Raw genomic sequence first — 18,384 nt, forward strand, 5'->3', positions numbered from 1 at the left:
TGCACAGCGCATCAGGCCACTGTTCTTTTTCCTGAACTAGTTGAGAGTTGGACATGCAACACCCCTTTATCTACTGACACTTCAGTGTGTATTTCCTGAGAGGGAGGACATTCCCTTAAATGCAGTGCGATGGCCAAAGTCAGGAATTACACCTGCATACGACTCTTGGCCATGCTGAAGACCATATTCAAATGTCACCAGCTATCCCAACGGTGACTTTTTTTTTTTTTTTTGAGATGGAGTCTCGCTCTGTCGCCCAGGCTGGAGTGCAGTGGCACAATCTCAGCTCACTGCAACCTCTGCCTCCCAGGTTGAATTTTCCTACCTCAGCCTCCCGAGTAGCTGGGATTATAGGCACGCCCCATCACGCCCAGCTGATTTCTGTATTTTTAGTAGAGACGGGGTTTCACCATGTTGGCCAGGCTTGTCTCGAACTCCTGACCTCAAGTGATCCACCCACCTCAGCCTCCCAAAGTGCTGGGATTACAGGATTACAGGGATGAGCCACCGCGCCTGGCCTGTTTTTTGATTTTTTTCATTGTTGTTTTTTTTGTTTGTTTTTTTTAAGACAGAGTCTCTCTCTTGTTGCCCAGGGTGGAGTGCAGTGGTGCAATCTTGGCTCACTGCAACCTCCGCCTCTTGAATTCAAGCAATTCTCCTGCCTCAGCCTCCTGAGTGGCTGGGATTACAGGTGTGTGCCATCACGCCCGAGTAATTTTTGTATTTTTAGTACAGATGGGGTGTCACCATGTTGGCCAGGCTGGTCTTGAACTCCTGACCTCAGGTGATCCACCTGCCTCGGCCTCCCAAAGTGCTGAGATTATAGGTGTGAGCCACCGCGCCAGGCCCCACAGTGACCTTTAGAGCAGGGAAGCGTCTTCCCACCCAGGATCGCTGGTTGTCTGCATTTCTCCAACTGACTGAGGTGAACCAGGCCCATCCTGATTGGTCTTGTATTGTTTTGCAGTGGCCTGTGAAGTCCCTGACCATTGTGTGTGGCTAACCCGCGGCCATCTGCACTCACTCGAGCCCTTCCCACAGGCATGGTCTTGGAGCGCCTGTGCCCACACACTCTGCGCCCCTTCTTTTATTTTTTTTTTGAGACGGAGTCTCGCTCTGTCACCCAGGCTGGAGTGCAGTGGTGCAATCTTGGCTCACTGCAAGCTCCACCTCCCGGGTTCACGCCATTCTCCTGCCTCAGCCTCCTGAGTAGCTGGGACTACAGGTGCCCGCTACCGCGCCCGGCTAATTTTTTGTATTTTTAGTAGAGACGGGGTTTCACCGTGTTAGCCAGGATGGTCTCAATCTACTGACCTAGTAATCCACCCGCCTCAGCCTCCCAAAATGCTGGGATTCCAGGCGTGAGCCCCCGCGCCTGGCCACTCTGCACCCCTTCTCACAATGCAGGATTCTGTCTGCCTCACAGGGGCATATGCCCCATCCTACAAAAGACTCCAAACGCAGAGCCTTTTCCTGGGGCCTTGGGCTGTGCAGAAACACAGGCTGGGGCGTGCAGTGATCTGGTCCTGTGTTGTGTGTGCGACTGGGCATGACGGTCTGAGATGCCAGGGGAGGGGTGTGGAGGCAGCTTGGGGGTGGGGCCCAGACTTTGAGCCAAGGGAGCACCACCCAGCCACGCCAGCCTGGCCCCAGTTCTCTGAGCCAACTCTTGGAGCCCAGTGGCCTCTTGCAGTCCATAGACAATGGTCTGAGCTTCCCTGCTGTGTGGACACCCCTCCATGCTGTGCTGCGTTCAGGCCGGCTACAGACGAGGGGCACGGAGCCGTGAGGCTTTGGGGGCTCAGGGCCACTAAGCCAGACCCTCTACCAGGCCCCATAGAATCAGCAGACCCCTTTGGTGGCCAGAGGAGCCCGCAGCCCTGGAGCAGCTCCTGGGTGCCACGCAACCCCTCCTGTGGTGTGGAGGGAGGCTTGTGAGGCTGGCCCACGAGCAGTGAGGGGCTGGGGGTGCTGATGCCACGGGGTGAAGGAGGGTGCAGAGGTGGGCAGGGGTGAGGGGCCGGGCCAACCTCCCCCTCCTGCGGCCATACAGGGGTGCACCTGCCCAACCTGGACCAACTGAAGCTGAACGGCAGCCACCTGGGCTCCCTGAGGTGAGCGCCTGAGGGGGGTGGGCTGGGGCCCTGCCATGAGGGGGTCCCATGGGACAGGCCCTGCAGGGATGGGGGGAGAACTTGGTGGGAGTGGGGGGACTTGGGCTGGGACCAGGGACCCAGGGGTCTAGCGAGCTCCATCCTGCTGGCTGCCTGACCCCGCGTGACCCTGTGGAGGGTGGATGGGCAGGTGGGGGGAGCCTGGGACATTCAGGCAGGTGTGAGGGGGTCTCTGAGAGGGTCTTTGTTGAAAGGACGAGGTCCTGGGCCAGCCTGACTCCCGGGGGTCCTGCCTATGCCCTGTGGCCTCTGGTTCAGCCCAGATGTACCCCCCCTTGCCGTGTGACTCCTACACATGGAGCTCTTGTGTCTGCAATGGGTGGGAGCCCCCTGCTGCAGGTAGCACCTCACTCAGAGCTGGGGCCAGGGTCAAGGCAGTCATGCCAGGTCGTGTGGCCAGCAAACTCCACAAAGGTGCCCCTGACCTGGGCCCAGAGCTCCCACCTTGAGGTGTCCCTGGTGAACACCCCAAAGCCAACCAAGGACTGGGGGCCTTCTGGCCCCCGCACAGCTCATTGCAGCCCAGGACTTTGGCCGCACCATGAGGCCACGAGCTTGGGGTTTGGGCAAGAACAGCAACCACCAGCCAGAACCTGCATGTAGAACCCAGACCAGACGGCAGCCCCCGGGAGAGGCACAGCCAGAGCCTGTGTACAGAACCCAGACCAGACGGCAGCCCCCGGGAGAGGCACAGCAGAGCCTGTGTACAGAACCCGGACCAGACGGCAGCCCCCGGGAGAGGCACAGCAGAGCCTGTGTACAGAACCTGGACCAGCTCCCAGGAGAAGCACAGGAAGCTCCGTGCTCCACAGCAACTCACAACATTCGGAGCTGAAGACGTCGGCGGCTCTCACGTCATCGGAAGGGAAAGAACAAGGCTGAAGGAACATCCGACTTTATTCTGGGGGTTTGGGCAAAGTGGGTTTTGTGAAAACGCTGCTGGTTTTATGTAGCCTGTTCCCAGCAGCATAAGGCAGGGGAATTCCAGGCAGAATTCTAGAACATTCTCCAGCTGTGTGAATTGGGCTCCAAGGGCCAAATCTAGTTATTTCCAGATGAGGATAAGGGTATTCATTAAGCAACCTCTCTTTGAATGTTTTCTTGATTTTCCTTATTTGTACTTCTGTTTATCAAACAAATATCAAAATGGGCCAGGCATGGTGTCTCACACCTATAATACCAGCACTTTGGGAGGCCGAGGCGGGCGGATCACCTGAGGTCAGGAGTTCGAGACCAGCCTGACCAACATGGAGAAATCCCATCTCTACTAAAAATATAAAATTAGCCGTGCATGGTGGCACACGCCTGTAATCCCAGCTGCTCGGGAGGCGGAGGCAGGAGAGTCGCTGCAGTAAGCCAGGAGGCAGATGCTGCAGTGAGCTGAGATTGCACCACTGCACTCCAGCCTGGGCGACTGAGTGAGACTTCGTCTCAAAAAAAAAAAAAAAAAAAAAAACACATGAAGATCTGGAAATGGAAGAAAGTTGGAAAAGACACAGTGGGCAGCCCCCAGAACTGGAGCAGAGAGGGGCCTGGGCATGAAGTCAGGCCTGCAGCAGGCGCCCAGACGACACCGCGAACCAGAAACTAGCATGGGTCTGGAAAATGGACTTCTTAGAAACATGTCTCCCAGCCAGGCGCGGTGGCTCACGCCTGTAATCCCAAGACTCTGGGAGGCCAAGGCGGGCGGATCACGAGGTCAGGAGTTCAAGATCCGCCTGGCTAACGTGGTGAAAACCCATCTCTACTAGAAATACAAAAAAAAAAAAAAAAAATAGCCAGGCATGGTGTGCGCTTGTAATCCCAGCTACACACGAGGCAGAGGCAGGAGAATTGCTTGAACCCAGGAGGCGGAGGTTGCAGTGAGCCAAGATTGCGCCATTGCACTCCAGCCTAGGCAACAAGAGCAAAACTCCATCTCAAAAAAAAAAAATTAGCTGGGCTTGGGCTTGGGCTTGGCAGTGCATGCCTATAATGCCAGCTACACGGGAGGCTGAGGCATGAGAATCACTTGGACCTGGGAGGTGGAGGTTGCAGTGAGCTGAGATCGCGCCACTGCACTCCAGCCTGGGCAACAGAGCAAGACTCCGTCTCAAAAAACCATAAAAAACAAAAACAAAGAACAAAAAAAGTGCCCCTAATACAAAAGTAAATGATATTCTAATGGAGATGGCTGTACTTTTTTTTTTAGCTTAACAAATAAGCCTCTATTATTTTGTTGTTGTTTTTTTGTTTTGAGACAGAGTCTCGCTCCGTTGCCCAGGCTGGAGTGCAGTAGTGGTGCGATCTCGGCTCATTGCAATCCCCACCTCCCGGATTCACGCCATTCCCCTGCCTCAGCCTCCCGAGTAGCTGGGACTACAGGCGCCCGCCACCACGCCCGGCTAATTTTTTGTATTTTTAGTAGAGACGGGGTTTCACCATGTTGGCCAGGATGGTCTCGATCTCCTGACCTCATGATCTGCCCGCCTTGGCCTCCCAAAATGCTGGGATTACAGGCGTGAGCCACCGCGCCCGGCCAGAAGCCTCTATTGTTAAGACCAACAAATTAGCTCTAAGAACAACAAAAAAATATAAAAAGCACATAAAGTTAAATACACAAAATATAAAAGAGCAGTGGAAGGTATTATAAAATTAAATATGATGCACTACTTGTAACAAAACAAAATAGTTCCAAAGGAAAAATGACTAGGTCATAAATTGTATAAAAAATATATTCAGGCCAGGTGTGGTGGCTCACACCTGTAATCCCAGCACTTTGGGAGGCCAAGGCGAGTGGAACATGAGGTCAGCAGTTCAAGACCAGCCTGGCCAAGATGGTGAAACCCCGTATCTACTAAAAATACAAAAATTAGCCGGGTGTGGTGGCGGGCACCTGTAATCACAGCTACTCGGGAGGCTGAGGCAGGAGAATCACTTGAACCTGGGAGGCAGAGGTTGCAGTGAGCCAAGATCGTGCCACTGCACTCCAGCCTGAGTGACAGAGACTCCATCTCAAAAAAAAAAAATTAAAAATTAAAAAATTTCAAAGGAACTTGTCAGAAATAAAAGACTGAAAGGAAAAACAAACTGAATTATTGGCACTGAAACATATCCTAATAAAGTTACTGGCATGAAGATAAAGGTAAAAAACTGGAGCAGCCAAGAAAAGAGATTGACTTGTCTTTTTTTCTTTGAGACAGGGTCTCACTCTGTCGCCCAGGCTGGAGTGCAGTGGTGCGACCATGGCTTACAATAGCCTCGACCTCCTGGGCTCAGGCGCTCCTCCCACCTCAGCCTCCTGAAGTGCCAGGATTACAGGCATGAAGCACTGTGCCCAGCCTCAAGTTTTGTTTGTTTGTTTGTTTGTTTGTTTGTTTGTTTGTTTTTTTGGAGACAGAGTCTCACTCTGTCGTCCAGGCTGGAGTGCAGTGGCGCAATCTCAGCTCGCTGCAACCTCCACCTCCCCGGTTCAAGCGATTCTCCTGCCTCAGCCTCCCAAAGTGCTGGGACTACAGGCACCCGCCACCACGCCCGGCTAATTTTTTTGTATTTTTAGTAGAGATGGGGTTTCACCGTGTTAACCAGGACAGTCTAGATCTCCTGACCTCGTGATCTGCCTGCCTCGGCCTCCCAAAGTGCTGGGATGACAGGCGTGAACCACCGCGCCCGGCCTCAAGTGGTTTTTTAAGAACAGAAATAACGAAGTGCTCCTTAGACGTCGCCACAGTGGACACTGGAACGAAAGGCTTTGCAGCCTCCTGGGAAGAGGCGTGAACTGAGAGTCTGACACCCAGCCTAATGGCTGCATAAGCTCACAGCCAGCAAACATCTGTGAGTCAGAGATCAAGGGGTTTCCATTAGCTGCTCTTGAAGAAATCACTAGACAGAAATCCCAGCCAATTCAGAGCGGAGTGGAAAAGCCATTGAAGGCAGCAGGCTGAGGACAGACACTGACTCCACAGCGCCAAAGGACGGACCACCGGGAATGCACCTGGGGGTCCACAGAAGGAAGCTGAAAACACAGTGGGCGGAATGAAGCCCAGGTGAGACGCAGCCTACGGGTGCCGTGAACTGGACAGAAAGAAGATTTCCGAAGAAATCACCCAGCCCTGGAGGAATCTGTGGCTCCTCGGGGAAAGCCTGTGAGCTCAGGTGGCCCTTTCACAAGGAGAGGTGCGGAGATGGCGTGGCGGGGCTGAAGGGACGGCCTCCCAGCCGAGAGGGGCAGGTGCAGGGTCCCTGGGGACAGCGCATGGTAAACTCACTGTGGCTACAGTGGGGACAGGGTGGGCCCGGCAGGAAGCAACGTGTCCCTGCACACATCAAGCCGCCCTGACCCACCACCACCTCCAGCAGCTGGTCCCCACCAAACCTGCCAGCTCAGCACGGGGTCAGCCCCCAGCAAAGCCCCCCACATCGGTGTCTAGGGGCTCAGGCTCCCAGGCAGCACTCCAGACCCTTACTCCAAATTCGAGTGCCCCAAACGCTATTGAGGAGACAATTAGAAAGAGAAAGGTGACGCCTGCAGCCTGCCAGGGAAGGGACTGAGCCACCCGCTATGAGCGCAGCGCCTCGGGCACAGCTGAGCCACCGGTCACGAGGGCAGCTCCCCAGGCCAGGCCCTCCAGGGCTTGGAGAAGGTGGGGGACACTGTACCCACACCAGAGCCAGAAGGCCAAGGCAGAGAGCCCCTTCTTCAGTCTAGAGGCCACCATAGGTGGTCACACCTGCCGCTACCCCTGGAGACAGCCAAAGTCAGGTGGTGGCTGAGCACAGAGCTGGGCACATGTTGACCACCAAACCCTGCCTTCTGCAGGGACTTGGGCACGTCTCTGGGCCACCTGCAGGTGCTGTGGCTGGCTCACTGTGGCCTCGCTGACCTGGATGGCATCGCCTCTTTGCCAGCACTTAAGGTGAGTCTGGGCACCCTGGGCTGGGGAGGGCTGGGCTGGGCCGGGCCCTGGCTCAGAGCCCCGCGCTGCCCAGGAACTCTACGCCTCCTACAACAACATCTCGGACCTGAGCCCGCTGTGCCTGCTGGAGCAATTAGAGGTGCTGGACCTGGAGGGCAACAGCGTGGAGGACCTGGGACAGGTGCGCTACTTGCAGCTGTGCCCACGCCTGGTCATGCTCACCCTGGAGGGCAACCTGGTGTGCCTACAGCCAGCCCCTGGCCCCACCAACAAGGTGCGTGTCCCGGGCACCCGGCCAGCATGTGCATGGCCAGGAGAAGCTCCCTGTGGCTCCAGCCCCGGGGCCCCTCCTCTGGCCAGGTACTTCTGTGCCCACGCGCACCCTATGGCCTGCTCACCATGAGTTCACCTCCTCTGTCACTGGAAGTCTGACGGCTCCCAGGACATCCTCCTGGACCAGCCCTGCCAGATCCCACAGGGTCACCTGCACACACGCCATGTCCCTTAACCCACATATGCACCTGTGAGGTCCACACATAAGCCACGTGGAAACACAAAGAACCACGTGTACACGGATGTGTGCATACACACACCTGTGTACGCCCTGTTCAGAGCCACCTCCAGCCCCACAGGCCCCACAGACCACCCTATGCAGTATCTCGGGGCTCTGCGTGCCGTGCTCAGAGCTGGCACACCTGTGCATGCAGGCCCCGGCGTAGCTCACAGACCCTGCACAGGGCACATCTGCCCTGAGCTCACAGTGCTAGCCTCATTAGCTGCTGCTTGGTGCTGCCACATGCTGAGGTCAGCGTCTACCAGTGCCCAGTGGCTACTGCTCCGTGGGCCAGAGCCCTGAGCTGAGGGCAGTTCCATGGGCCAGAGGGCATCCTTGGACCCGGCCTTGGGTCTGGAGAGTGGGGTCCTACATCCTGAGCAGGTGAGAGCCCAGTCCCTCAGTCCCTGGGGTCTGAGAGTGACCCAAGCCCACCCCAGCAGGGTAGGCAGCATCCCCACCTCTGGGCCCCTGCGCTGCCCCACGGTGGGTCTGGGAAAGGGAGCCAGGGAAAGAGCTGGCCGGAAGGAAACACTGGACCCAGACCTGCCCTCCCTCCCCCTCCCCCTGCAGGTGCCCAGGGGCTACAACTACAGGGCAGAGGTGAGGAAGCTCATCCCCCAGCTGCAGGTCCTGGACGAAGTGCCGGCCGCACACACAGGCCCACCGGCCCCCCTGCGGCTGAGCCAGGACTGGTTTGCGGTGAAGGAGGCCATCAAGAAGGGCAACGGCCTCCCCCCGCTGGGTACGGCAACTGCGCCCGGAGGACCCGCTGCTGAGCCCCAGCTCCCCCCAGGAAGAGGCCCCCACCCCAGGCCTCTCAGAAACGGATAGCCACATCTCATGCCCTTCCCCAGCCTTGACCCTGGTCCCCAGAGCTGTGCACACCCGGCCCCAGGCCAGGACACTGTCTCTGAGCAGCCCACAGAGGGAGAGGAAGGTCTGAAGATGAGAGCCTCTCTAGAAGGCTGCAGCGCCAGAGGCCAGCCTCAGGCCATGCAGCATGGGGATCGGGGACCCTGGTCTGTGGACAGAGTCTGGGGGGCGCTCTCAGGCTGGGCCTTGGTGACCTCTGCTTCTGAACCTCGGGCAGACTGTCCCCGTGGAGCCCCCATCTGGAGACTTGACCCCGAGCTGTCCCTGCCTGAGACGCAGCCCCGGGCCTCCAGGCCCTGGCCCTTCTCCCTGCTGGTCCATGGGGGCCCCCTGCCTGAAGGCCTGCTTTCTGAGGACCTGGCCCCAGAAGATAACACCAGCAGCCTCACCCATGGTAACTGACTTGCCTCAAAGCTGACCCTGCAGCCCCTCGGCCCCGAACCAGGCCCAGCCATGCTGTCTCTTGCAGGTGCTGGCCAAGTCCTCTGTGGGAACCCCACCAAGGGCCTGCGGGAGCGTAGGCACCAGTGCCAGGTACAGCCCACAGGGACCAGCCCCCCACGAGAACCAGTGTCCAGGGTTGCGGCCCTGATAGTGCCCTGCCCTGCCGCCATTCCAGGGCCAGAATCCCTAAAGCAGTCCCTTTTCCTCCCCAGGCCAGGGAGCCCCCGGAGCAGCTGCCCCAACACAGGCCAGGAGATCCAGCCGCCAGCACTTCCACCCCAGAGCCTGACCCTACAGACAGCTCTGACTTCCTGGCCTTGGCTGGGCTCAGGGCCTGGAGGGAACGTGGCGTGCGGTGGGTGTCCCTCCAGCTCTTCCACTGTGTGTGTCCTGTCCCGTGGGGAAATCAGGGCTGGGGCTGCCTTGGCTGAGTCATCCCCAGTCCCAAGGCTCGTGGACCATCCCTGCGTGTCCTGTCCCGTGGGGGGATCAGGGCTGGGGCTACCTTGGCTGAGTCATCGCTGGTCCCAAGGCTCGTGGACCATCCCTGTGTGTCCTGTCCCGTGGGGGGATCAGGGCTGGTGCTACCTTGGCTGAGTCATCGCTGGTCCCAAGGCTCGTGGACCATCCCTGTGTGTCCTGTCCCGTGGGGGGATCAGGGCTGGTGCTACCTTGGCTGAGTCGTCGCTGGTCCCAAGGCTCGTGGACCATCCCTGCGCGTCCTGTCCCGTGGGGGGATCAGGGCTGGGGCTACCTTGGCTGAGTCGTCGCTGGTCCCAAGGCTCGTGGACCATCCCTGCGTGTCCTGTCCCGTGGGGGGATCAGGGCTGGGGCTACCTTGGCTGAGTCGTCGCTGGTCCCAAGGCTCGTGGACCATCCCTGCGTGTCCTGTCCCGTGGGGGGATCAGGGCTGGGGCTACCTTGGCTGAGTCGTCGCTGGTCCCAAGGCTCGTGGACCATCCCTGCGTGTCCTGTCCCGTGGGGGGATCAGGGCTGGGGCTACCTTGGCTGAGTCGTCGCTGGTCCCAAGGCTCGTGGACCATCCCTGTTTGTCCTGTCCCGTGGGGGGATCAGGGCTGGGGCTACCTTGGCTGAGTCATCGCTGGTCCCAAGGCTCGTGGACCATCCCTGAGTCTCACATGCACTTGGGATCAAGAAGAGACAGGGCTGGAGCTCCTCCTCCTCTCCCCACCCTAGCCCCCTCCCCTGTAGGCACCCGGAGTCCCAACAGGAAGGGGCTGTAGCCCCCTGGGGCCCACGGAGGGTCCCTGAAGAGCAAGTGCACCAGGCAGAGCCCAAGACTCCCTCCAGCCCCCCAAGCCTGGCCTCAGGTACTGAGCCTGTCCCCCTGCCCCCCAGTGCCTGGGAGTGACCAACACCCCACCTCTATAGGGGGGCCCTTACCCCAGATCGGACGTGTCAGCCTGGCTCTGCTTCCTCAGCCAGGCTCTGAAAGGGACTGTGACAGGGAGGCCCCCTTCTGGGGGTGGGGGGCTCACGACCGAGGGAGGCCCAACCCAAGTCCTCCCTCTCCCAAGCCACGGTCCAAGCCCTGTGACCTTGTGGGCCACCCGGGCTGGACGAAAGAGAGGCGTTCCACAAAAGGGGGTATGAACAGAGTCCAGAGGAGTCTGGACAGAAAGAAGGAGCCACCCCAGGGCACCAGCAGGCAGAACATGGCCACTGGGCAGCTTTCAGGGACACAGGCATGAGTCCGGGGGCTGGGAGGAAAGGCGGTCAGCAGCCCCACTGGGAGACCAAGGCAGGAGCGTGCTGCCGCTTCACCCTGAAGATGGCACGTGCACTCGGGGACATAGAATTAAGCCATGCAGTGCCCTTTCCGAAGGACACCGACTTCAGTGTGATCACAGCTGCAAGGCAGAGATGACCCTCCCTCAGCGGGCAGGCAGGCCAGGCAGGGGGCAGTGTAAGCAGGGGTGACCCCACAGTGGGCAGCTGACCCTCCTCTGTGCAGGAGCCTGGTTAAGGGAGCTGGGATGGGCAGGGAACAGGGCAGGCCAAGCCTCTGCTCTTCCATATGGTGGTGGGTGTCTGTGGAGGGGGCAGACAGAGGGGTCAACAGCTGGTTACCTAGTGGCCGTGACCTGCAGGGGTGGAGGGAGGGCAGGCAGGGTGGCCAGGAGGAGGGGAGCTGCAGTGGCCTCGGGGCAGGGCCAGGACAAAGGCATGCCAGGGCTCCAGACACTGGTGGAGGCGGGTGCTGGGGGACCCGAGGCTTGGGAACCGGCCCGGGGCGGTCAGCCAGTGAACAGGCTCTCAGGGTCAGGACACAGATGACCAAGGGTCAGAGCCAGGCCTTGTGGTCTCCTTCTCAGGGACAGGACACAGAGGACCCAGGGCCAGAACCAGGCTTCGTGGCCTCCTTGCCTGCCCCAGAGGTGGGCCCGCCCATGCGAGTCAGGGGTCACCGGGCTGGGAACACAGAAAGTGGGGTGCAGGGGTGCTGCTGCCTGTGGACCCCCAAGGACCACTGCCTCGGGGCTGCAGGGCCATGGGTGGGCTGTGCCCTCCCCACTGGGTGACTCCCTTCCCTGACAGCCTTTCTGACCTCCCGTCACTCTGCTTGCTTTCTAGAGTCCTCCGGGACCTCGAGCCAGCACCTGGTCCCTTCACCTCCCAAGCACCCAAGGCCAAGAGATTCTGGCAGCAACTCCCTGCGGTGGTCGACAGACCTGCAGTCCAGGGGGCGCCGGCTCCGAGCCCTGGGCAGCTGGGGGCCTGGCCTGGGTGATGGGGTGGCTGCAGTGCCTGTCCTGAGAGCCCTGGAGGTGGCCTCAGGCCTGAGCCCTCGAGCCCAGGGACGTCCTGGCCCAAAGCCAGCACCAGATGCAGCAGCTAGACCTCCCAGGGCAGCTGAACTCTCTCACCCCAGCCCCATCCCCACTTAATGTAGCCCCCACTGCCAAGCTTGCCTGTGCTGGGGCCACGACTTGCCCACATATGTGGTCACAGAGCACAGAATACCTGGGCGGGTGTGTTGGGGGTGAAAGGAGTGCCTGGCCCTGGGGAGGACCCTCTTGGTGGAGGGGAGTGGGGGACTGGGACCAGCCAGGGAGGCAGCAGAGGCCGGAACCCAGTTTAGGCCCCCAACTGGGTTTGGCCTGGGGAGGGAGGGTCCGGCTCCCCAGCCCTTCCTTAGGGCCAGGCTTTCCCGCGGCCACGGGGGTGGGGGGTGGTCACCCGAGCAGGCCTGTGAGAGGCCTCTCCTGCTAGAGTTGGGCATGGCCGAGGGGCAGGGGCTGGAGCTACGAGTCCACCACTCCCTTGCCGGCCCCAGGGTAAGAGCCACCTCCTAGGCCGCAGTGGCCCAAGATCCCAGCTGCTCGCCTGAGGCCGCCGGGGGTGCGGTCCAGGCCTCCCGTCTCCGGGGGATCTGTAGGGTTCCCGCGCCGCGATAGGGCGGCCTGTTCCCTCCTCTTGGCGCAGGACGCCCCGGAACCCAAACCAACATTTCCAGCTCTCAGGTGTACACAAATGCGGTTTACTTTGTAGGCCACGTTGGTTCAATAAATGATGCAGCGGACACAGCCCGCCCAGCCCCGGCGCCCGCCCGCGCCCTCCCTCGCGGTCCCGGCCCCGCTCCTCCGCCCCTAGGCGCCGCGGCAGGTGTCCGCGGTGACCGGCAGGCAGCTGAGGAAGCGGAAGCCGAATCTGCTCTCCGCCGCGTTCTGCACCGACAGGGCCACCAGGGGGCAGCTACGGTCCACGCTCTTCCGGCACACCTGGGGGGCGCGGGGGCTGAGAGGCGCGCGGGGCGGGGCGGGGACGGGAGGGGAGGGGAGCGGCGAGGAGGGGAGGGGAGGAGAGGGGAGGGGAGGGGAGGGGACGAGGAGAGGAGAGAAGAGGGGAGGGAGGGGAAGGGAGCTGACGGGAAGGGGAGAGGCGGGGAGGAGACGGGAGGGGAGGGGAGCGGCGAGGAGGGGACGGGAGGGGAGGGGAGCGGCGAGGAGGGGAGGGGAGGAGAGGGGAGGGGACGAGGAGAGGAGAGGAGAGGGGAGGGAGGGGAGGGGAGCTGACGGGAAGGGGAGAGGCGGGGAGGAGACGGGAGGGGAGGGGAGAAAAGAAGAGGAGAGGGGAACAGAGCGGAGGAGCGGGGACGGGGGAGGAGCGGGGACGGGGGAGGGGCGGGGACGGGAAAAAAGGAGGGGGGAGGGGCGGGAGAGGAGAGGAGGAGGACGGGGAGGGAGAGGAGGAGGACGAGGAGGGAGAGGAGGGGGCGCACCCGCAAGCGCGCACTCACCCGAACTCGGTGCTCTTTCTGGAGCCCACAGTCCTCCAGGCCCAGCCCGGCCTCTGCGGGAGGCGACGGCAGGGTGGGGTCACCCGGGATGGCGGGCAGGTGCTGCGGCGCGGGGATCTCAGGGTTCTCGGGCCGCGCGGGCCCCTCTCGCGCGTGGAAGAGCTTCCCCGAGCTCACTGGGGGCAGCAGGCCCCGCGTCCTGGTGGGGCGAGGGTCGTGAGGGCGGCAGCCGGCCCGGGAAAGGCGGCCCTAGAGGGCTCCGCGCCTGGGGCGGGGCAGGGGCCGCGGGGCGTACTGGAGGACTAGGGGGCGGCCGGGGCGGGGCCTGGGGAAGTTGGGGGCCGTCCTAGCACGGGGATACGAGGGACCGTTTCTGCTGGGGTGGGGCCTGGGGAGGGAGGCCAGATCCCGGGGACCCGCGGTCCCCACCCTGGTCTCCGGCGACTGACCCGGGGCTCCCGCACCCGGCCTTTGCGCAGAGGTCGAGGTGGGCGCGGCGGCTTGCGGGTGTCGGCGCCGGGCCCGGCCTCAGGGAGCGGGAAGCGGTCGATGGACAAGTCGGTGCCGTCGGCGAAGACCCTCGGGGCCGGAGTCTCGCGGCGTGGGATCCGGTGCTCACTGAGGACCTGCGAGGCGCGTCGGTCACCCCCACACCCCAGCCCCGGCCGCCCCACCGGGGGCCCGCACCGACCTCGCCCTTGGGGCTCAGGAGCAGCGTCGCGCAGCCGCGGATGGAGAGGAGGGGAACCGGCTCCCGGCTCGAGGACGCGCGCAGCGGCTTCTTGGCTCTGCGGGTCGCCTCGCCCCAGACCTGGAAGGGCGCGGAGCGGCGGGTGAGGGGCGGCCGGGCCGGGCCGTCGGGGCCGGGGCGCACCGTGACGTGGTGCCGCGGGGCCAGCAGCGTGCCCGGCGGGAAGCGGTACAGGCGCTCCGGGAAGCCGCGCACCAGCTGCTTCAGCACCACGCCGCTCAGGTCGGCCGTGCTCTCCTGCGACGGGTTGAAGATGCGGACGAACCTCTCCCGGCAGCTCACAGCCACGATCTTCAGGCCTGTCGGGCTGGGAAGAGAGGAGACGCTGTGAGGAGGTGTGGTCGGTCCACCCGCACAGCTGCGCGCCCCGCCCGGAAACCAGCTCCAGCCCGGCGCCGGAGGCTTGGGTCACTCGCCCCTTACCTCTGCAGGAGTTCCGCGCTCCAGTGGTCGGGGTCTGTGCAGGGCTGGGGCGACAGGACCGGCTCGCCGTGCCTGGGTGAGTGGGTTTTCTGGAGATCTAGAGTGAGCAGCGCTTTTAGGGAGGGGACCCTCGAATGGAGTCTCCACCGGATGTTCCCCGTGAGGTCAGAACAGGCCTGCAGCGCCTGGCGGGGCGGGGAGCAGGGCCAGGGTCAGATGGGGCAGGAAAGGTGGCTGGACCTTGGGGGCTGGAGGACCACCTCCAGGGCTCTGAGTGAGATCACAGCTCTGAGGGGGTGGAGGGTGGGTGAAGGGTAACCAGGGGAGAACCGCCCCACTGCACCTTCTGAGTCCCTGCCGTAGCCCCCGGCCTGCACCAGCGCTTGCTCGGAGGAAGCGCGGTGGTCCCGGGGCGGGTGCCCTATCACCTGCACGAAGGAAGGCAGGCCCGGTCTGCAGCTGCTGGAGTCGGAGTCAGCGCCCCCTGAGCTGCTGGTGTTCAGACAGGGCGGGGAGCCCCACTCCACGGTCTTGTGATGCCGCTCGGAATGCTTTCCAGAGGACTCTGGGCTCCCTGTGTCCAGCTGTGGCCAGGGCCGGGGCTGCCCGTGGACCACGCTCTGCTTGATGGCCACTGCAGCTCCAGACCCCAGCCCTGCCCCCGTCCAGCCTCACAAGGCAGTGCAGCAGGGAGCCCCTCTTGCCTCCCAGTACCCAGGCTCAGTTCATGGCAGGACAGTGATGGCCGCCTCAACCCCAATGCATTCTACAGATCAGAGAACGTGCATTGGAAGGTTTAAGGGACTTATCCAGGGACACTAAATGGTCCTTTAGTGTCCTGGGTCTTCACCTGCCAAGGTGAGCCCTCCCTTCTGCCCTCTGGGGAGTCCCTGCTCTGTGCAGTTACTTTTGCTTTGAGCTGGGCTCCATGTTGGTGAAGAGGTTGGGGTACTGGCGGGCAACGCTGTTCCAGTCCACGTCCTCCAGCCGAAAACCCTGGCCAGGAAGCAAGAGGCACATGGTCCACCCCGCCCGCAGGGCTCCAGATGCCAGACCACACACGTGGGAGGCCTAGCTCACCTCCCCGGTGGGGGCCTGAATGTTTTCAGAGAGGTCGCTTGGGTCCATCAGAGTCTCTGCCGTCACTACCTGCAAGAGGGGACCGGAGGCCAGTGGGCAGGGGCTGGGTGCTCCTCCACAGCACCTCTCCTATTTGACCTCACCTGTGCTTTGAGGCCTCCTGATTCCTCCCTGCTGGAGCCCAGAGTTCCAGAGGCACCTGAGCAGGGCAGGCTTCCAAGCAGGCCAGGGCGCCCCAGCAGAGGCACCCGACGAGAGGGGGAGGGCTGGGGAGGGCAGCCTGGGGCAGGAGGGCTTGGGGGACAGGCTCACCTCCACACTGCCAGTCTGGGATCGTAGCATGCGGCCCACCCACGAGGAGTGGGCCAGCTGCAGGAGGCAAGAGTTCTGCAAGTTCTGCAGCTCGGCCTCCACCTCCTGGAGCGTGCGGGTGGTCTGCAGCAGCCGCTCCTCCAGGTGCTCCTTCTCCTACTCCGAGAGGGCCCGTGGTTGGTGGTGGGGGGGTGTCTTCTGCAGAAGGCCCCCAGGCCAGCCCCAGCCTGGCTCCCCAACACTAGGACCCTGCCCACTCCCTGTGCCCCTGCCTCACCCACTGGGCTCGCTCCTTCTGTTCCTTCAATTCCAGGGTCAGCTTCTGGACCTGGTTCTGCAGGAGTTTCTCCTGACTGTGGGAGCTCCTGGAGGAGGGGTGACCTCAGCAGCCCCCACCCTGCTCAGGCAGGGGTTCCTAATGTCAGGTCAGTGGCGAAGAAGGGGAGGAGGGGCTCCACTGCCACCTTGGCCCCAGGGGCACACAGTACAGCCCCGCTGGGGCCGGCCAGCCTCCGGCTGGTCTGGGCAAGGGTCTAGCACCCATCCACATGCGCAGGGTTAGGGTTGAGGCTATAGCGTGTTAACTTAGGATCAGGGTGGAGGGTCAGCGCGGGCAAGGATGAGGGTAAGGATCTGCCTCAGCGGTTGGGGTTGGGGTCAGACAGAAACCAGGAGTCCGGGCGAGGACAGGGCGGGGTTGGGTTGGGCTGGGGACTGTGCTGCAGACCTCTTGGGCGGAAGCCCCGCCACCTTTTCCAGGATGTGGCAGAGCCAGGCGTCCTCACCATTCTGGACGGCCCACCGCAAGGCCTGGATCTCCAGTTCTCGCTGTCTCCACAGCAGCCGCAGTGTGCGAGGGTCCAGGGACTCAAGAGCCAACCTGCAGCAGCAGCAGACCCTGCCGCTTACTCAGGCCGGGCCCTGGCCACCTGGCCCAGGAGGCTCACCAGCCCTCCCTCTCCTCCTTACTGCGGGTCGGCAGAGCAGACCACCGGTGCGGGGTGGGGCGTGGTGTCTGGCAGGCACGTGGGAGTCTCGGGGGCTGCAGGTGCGCCTGCTGGAGGTCCCAGGTGACCACTGACCGACTCTTGCTCTGTGGGGGACAGGAGAGCCTCTTCCTCGGCTTCTTCAACCTCCTGGCCAGACTTGGGGGCCATTCTCAATGTTCTTCGGGAGCTGGGAGGGGTGGGGGGCCCGTCTGCCGTGTGTGCCTCGTGTGGCCACACAGGTTGGAGCAGCCCAGGCGTCACCACTTACTCACAGAGCGTTGCTCTCTGAAGGGACCCACATGTGGGTGTCCACACCCGTGTGTTTCTGACCAGGCTGGGGCAGCAGGTCACCACCCGACATGTCCCTGGTGTGTCCCCCTGCCACCCAGGTGCTGGCCCTTTGCCTGTGTTGTGGTGTCCCTCTTTCTCTCTCTTGTCCCCCCAGCTCAGGGCCCTACCCCCAGCACTCACCTGAGGCCCGACCTCCAAGCAGGCCTGGGAGGGAAGGGCTGTATACCGTTGCCATGGATACCAGCTCCCAGAAGGGGTGGGGCTGTTTGTTACCAGGAGCCTCCAGGGAGACCCCAGACCAGGCCCCTGGGTGAGTTCTGGGCCAGCCCAGCCTGGAGAAGGTGTGAGAGGCTGAGCCACTGCTCAGCTTAGCGGGGGGACCACTTAGTGACCAACACCCTGAGGGAGGCCCCAGCATCCCCTACCTAGCCTGGCAGCAGCAGCAGGATAAATATGGGGGCACTGCTGCCTGTAAGCCAGCCTAGCATAGCCATGGGTGTGTGGGGGAAGGAGACAGGTAACAGTGACAAGCTGGGGACTGTGCTGAACGCTAACTGGCAATAGTACACTCCTGCCCACAGCCTGTTTTTAAATTAATAATTAATTCTTTAGAGACAGGGTCTTGCTCCGCTGTCCAGGCTGGAATGCTTCGGTGTGATGACAGCTCACATTAACCTCGAATTCCTGGGCTCAAGTGATCCTCCCACTTCCGCCTCCTGACTTGCTGAAACTACCGGCACCTGCCTCCACCGCCAGGCCCAGCCCACAGCTCCTTTGACCTCAGTGACAGGCACTCACCCACCTGACCCCCAAACTGAAGCCTCACCTTTCCCAGCCGTCTCCACACCCTCTGGGCTACCCCATTACCATGACAAGTATTCCCTCTGCTCCAGGAGAAAAGCGAGGTCCCAGACCTGACCCATAAAACCCAATCATTCCAGCTTTCACCCTTCATCTCTGCAACTTTGGGCTATGGAAGAGCTCCCTGGGGGAGCACAGGAGACAGGCGGGCAGGAGGCCCACGCCTACAACTCTTTCTGAGCTGGGCAGAACAGGCAATCAATGGCCCACACAGCTGACCGCGAGGCTGCGGGGCCCTGGGCGGGACAGTAGGGTAGGGGGTGGAGGAGCGGCTTCCAGCCAGCTTCACTGTGTGCATGGCCTGGCGCTGGGTCCAAAGGGGCAGGAAGGTGTCGGAGAAGAGCCTCAGCTAGAGTCCGGGCCTGCTCCTGAGCGGACACCTCCCGCACCAGGACTCTGCGCCCGCCAGCTCCGCAGGGCTCCACCTCCCTCGCCCGGACTGGTGACCCTGCGACCCCGCGACCCCTGCGCGTC

The 18,384-nt window shown here is 62.0% G+C and overlaps 2 protein-coding genes across 10 annotated transcripts in view; one reads left to right on the forward strand and one right to left on the reverse strand.

The window, feature by feature from the left end:
• LRRC56 (leucine rich repeat containing 56) overlaps positions 1 to 12,486 on the forward strand; it is a 28,632-nt gene extending 16,146 nt beyond the window's left edge. For 5 of the 9 annotated variants that reach the window (XM_055355708.2, XM_055355707.2, XM_019036381.4 and 2 more), the window contains 9 exons: positions 2,054 to 2,114; positions 6,973 to 7,069; positions 7,143 to 7,343; positions 8,196 to 8,367; positions 8,716 to 8,892; positions 8,968 to 9,032; positions 9,155 to 9,297; positions 10,140 to 10,273; positions 11,538 to 12,486. In XM_055355708.2, the coding sequence (XP_055211683.2) occupies positions 2,054 to 2,114; positions 6,973 to 7,069; positions 7,143 to 7,343; positions 8,196 to 8,367; positions 8,716 to 8,892; positions 8,968 to 9,032; positions 9,155 to 9,297; positions 10,140 to 10,273; positions 11,538 to 11,851 (1,364 nt within the window). In that variant the 3' untranslated portion in view covers positions 11,852 to 12,486. The remainder of the gene's footprint in view (positions 1 to 2,053; positions 2,115 to 6,972; positions 7,070 to 7,142; positions 7,344 to 8,195; positions 8,368 to 8,715; positions 8,893 to 8,967; positions 9,033 to 9,154; positions 9,298 to 10,139; positions 10,274 to 11,537) is intronic. The other 4 variants (XM_055355711.2, XM_063710850.1, XM_063710849.1 and 1 more) reach the window with 4 other exon arrangements.
• Positions 12,487 to 12,537: 51 nt separating this feature from the next.
• Positions 12,538 to 17,665, reverse strand: LMNTD2 (lamin tail domain containing 2). Its single transcript, XM_063710846.1, has 13 exons — positions 17,230 to 17,665; positions 16,739 to 16,862; positions 16,497 to 16,649; positions 16,047 to 16,134; positions 15,770 to 15,925; positions 15,458 to 15,526; positions 15,285 to 15,373; positions 14,721 to 14,995; positions 14,378 to 14,474; positions 13,895 to 14,261; positions 13,633 to 13,829; positions 13,204 to 13,402; positions 12,538 to 12,685 (listed from the first exon to the last, which is right to left on the reverse strand). The coding sequence occupies exons 1-13, from the start codon at positions 17,465 to 17,467 to the stop codon at positions 12,554 to 12,556; spliced, it is 2,184 nt and encodes a 727-aa protein (XP_063566916.1). The 5' UTR covers positions 17,468 to 17,665; the 3' UTR covers positions 12,538 to 12,553.
• Positions 17,666 to 18,384: the final 719 nt, after the last annotated feature.

This window comes from Gorilla gorilla, chromosome 9, assembly GCF_029281585.2.
Source record: "Gorilla gorilla gorilla isolate KB3781 chromosome 9, NHGRI_mGorGor1-v2.1_pri, whole genome shotgun sequence".
Classification (NCBI taxonomy): domain Eukaryota; kingdom Metazoa; phylum Chordata; class Mammalia; order Primates; family Hominidae; genus Gorilla; species Gorilla gorilla.